Source organism: Malus domestica, chromosome 09 (genome assembly GCF_042453785.1).
Source record: "Malus domestica chromosome 09, GDT2T_hap1".
In the NCBI taxonomy this organism is placed as follows: Eukaryota; Viridiplantae; Streptophyta; class Magnoliopsida; order Rosales; family Rosaceae; genus Malus; species Malus domestica.
Genome location: NC_091669.1, coordinates 6,837,422 through 6,839,970, shown reverse-complemented (window position 1 = coordinate 6,839,970; position 2,549 = coordinate 6,837,422). Strand labels below are relative to the sequence as shown.

Sequence of the window (2,549 nt, the reverse complement as noted above, 5' to 3'; positions counted from 1 at the left end):
AAATATATAAAAATGTGCAATGTGCGCATCAGCATCAGTTGCCGTTTATGTACACGTTTTTATAAGATTTTACTGCTCAAATCCACCGCATTGTGGTATATGGTGTACCAAATATTATAAGCATGGAGTGTTTCTCAAATTTGTCTAGACAATGACCTCATATTGACACCATAAAGGGGTTGAAAGCACACTGATGAATAGAGATATCACGTGACGAATGAGACACTCGTATGTTGCAAGTAAGGGACACAAAGTACATGAGCGGAGTAAAAACAAAGCATGGGAAATCATTTGATTGCATATTGGATATAGATTCACGTCTTTGGATAAATATCCAATTACAACTGAGATTTTGATCACATTTTTTCACAATTAAATACACAGATCCACTTCTATTTTTTTAGGGTTTCGCGGAAGTGTAAAACCTTGTTCATTTTGATCACATTTGGCCCCATACTGACCTCACTTAATGTGAGAGAATTACTCTAGGCAGACATTATATAGAAATTTATCTCAATTTACAAGGTTATGCACAAGTTTTTATTAACGTTTTGACTTCTCAAATCAACATCGTGAAGATATGGTGTGCCAAATCTCATAAGTATTGGATGTTTCTCAAATTTGCCTAAACAACAATTAGGAGTGATTTTACCTTGTCACCGATAAATCACATGATGAGTGAGGCGTCTTTATATTGTGATTGAAGAGTACCCGCCTACAAGAGAGCGAAAGCAAAGCAAGAGATACTCATTGGTTGCGTATTAAATATAAAAATTGTAGCCTAAGAGATATCCCTGGTTTAGTTACAACCAAGATTTTCTTCACAAACAAACGCAAATACGAAAAACCACTTCCAATTTTCTGTGGCATGGCTATAGAACTTAAACCACATAAAAGTCACAGGTCACAAGAAAGAAAGCAAAACAGAGGAGAAGTTAATGTAAATACAGATTGTTCTGTTTTTCTCCTCATGTACCACAAGGCACCTACACAATTAAAACCCTGATGTCCTTTCCAACCAGAAGCTGCATCAAACACGAAACAGATAATTTTCACGTCGAAATTTACTGCCCTCTCTCCCCCTGCTGGTGGTGGTGGAGGTGGTTTTTCCTCTCAATCAACCCTTCCATTATTACCCTCTTGTTATTGTCCCTGCACTCCGCCTCCGACCACCTCCTCACATTTTCTGGCGATATTTTACATGAACTCCGCGACGGAAAAAAGTAGAGCCAAATCGATGAGACAAGGATTGCAATCGCCTTGCCCCAAAACACCGTCACTGCAAGGCTGATGAGAAGAAAATATGTTCCGGAGTTGAAACCGGAGCACCTCACTTCCGTGTTCTTTGGTTTCGCCGCGGGGTTTTGAGGATTCCGGAGGCTCTGTTTCGTCGGGTCCGAGAAAGTTTTGGACAACCTTTTGGATTCCGAAACCGAACTCGAAGAAGATAATGCGGACGATGATGAACTGGAAGAACGAGAATGTAATGACATTTCAGAATTTGGTATTGTTTCTTCAAATTTCTTCACCGACTCATCGCCTCCCAAATTCAGAGACGCCTCACTTCTGAGCGAAAAACACCGCTTTGATCCGAACGAGTCCTGCCGGCATACTTTCCGATCACGAGCTTTCTTCGCCTGCAAAATACAGAAAAACATTGTTAAAATAAAAAAACAAAAAAAAATCCCAGAATCTATAATCCATCAAAGATTAAGGATTTCAGAACACTGACCAGGATAGTTTCGAACACCACGGCTTTCACCGCCTTCGAAAAAGTTCGGCTCGGACGAGGAGACATTTTCGAGTTCTCAGAATCCGCCGGAGAAGAAAACCCTCTGTCCAGAGACATGGTTTTCGTCACCAGAGCGGCCTTCTTGTCCTCCTTGTTTTCGACAGTCCGAACTTGTCTCCTCCGGACAGCTTTGGTCTCGAACACCATGTCCACGTCCACCGGTCGGAAACAGTGCAAAAACTTGGGTTTTGACTTCGAGACGTTTTTCTTCATTGCCTGCTAACAACAACAAAAAGAAACGCCTAAACGGGCTTGTTTAAGATGGGATAATTATTGGGTTTTGAAGGTTACATATATCGGAGGAGGTAAATGGGTTAAGGTTTTGGTCAAAACGAGGAAAGAGCAAGAAGAGAAAGAGAGACTCTGTTTTCTTTTGGGAGTTTTGGGTGTTGGAGGCCGGCATTGGTGTCTTGTTCAATTACTAGACAACGAGTGATCGGTTGGAACTTTGAGACTTTTGGGAGATACATACGAGGGGGTTCTCTCTCTTAACAAGAGTGTACCATATGGAGTTTATTTATCGAATCTCGGTAAAAGCCATCCAAAAAAATTAAAAGCTTTTGTCACATAGATGATTTATATGTTATGTTATCCAAGATTTTGTTTTAAAATTAGTTAGTTTTTTTACCATTAGTTTTGATTCTCCATTAGATACTCCTATTCTAATATAAAACTATAATATTTGGCCCAAGATATAGAGAAATTTTTTATTGTAACGGGAACATGAAGTGTTTTTATACAAGTAGTACGAAATTTT

The 2,549-nt window shown here is 39.6% G+C and overlaps 1 protein-coding gene across 1 annotated transcript; it reads right to left on the bottom strand.

Annotated features, from left to right (window-relative positions):
* Positions 1 to 836: 836 nt before the first annotated feature.
* LOC103442563 (uncharacterized) lies at positions 837 to 2,322 on the bottom strand. Its single transcript, XM_008381364.4, has 2 exons — positions 1,733 to 2,322; positions 837 to 1,637 (listed from the first exon to the last, which is right to left on the bottom strand). The coding sequence occupies exons 1-2, from the start codon at positions 2,003 to 2,005 to the stop codon at positions 1,065 to 1,067; spliced, it is 846 nt and encodes a 281-aa protein (XP_008379586.2). The 5' UTR covers positions 2,006 to 2,322; the 3' UTR covers positions 837 to 1,064.
* Positions 2,323 to 2,549: the final 227 nt, after the last annotated feature.

Excerpts from the sequence above, each read along its gene's own strand:
- LOC103442563 (XM_008381364.4), bottom strand. The coding sequence starts at position 2,005 with ATGAAGAAAAACGTCTCGAAGTCAAAACCCAAGTTTTTGCACTGTTTC. Across the intron at positions 1,638-1,732 it reads TGGTGTTCGAAACTATCCTG|GCGAAGAAAGCTCGTGATCG; the intron begins GTCAGTGTTCTG and ends TGTATTTTGCAG.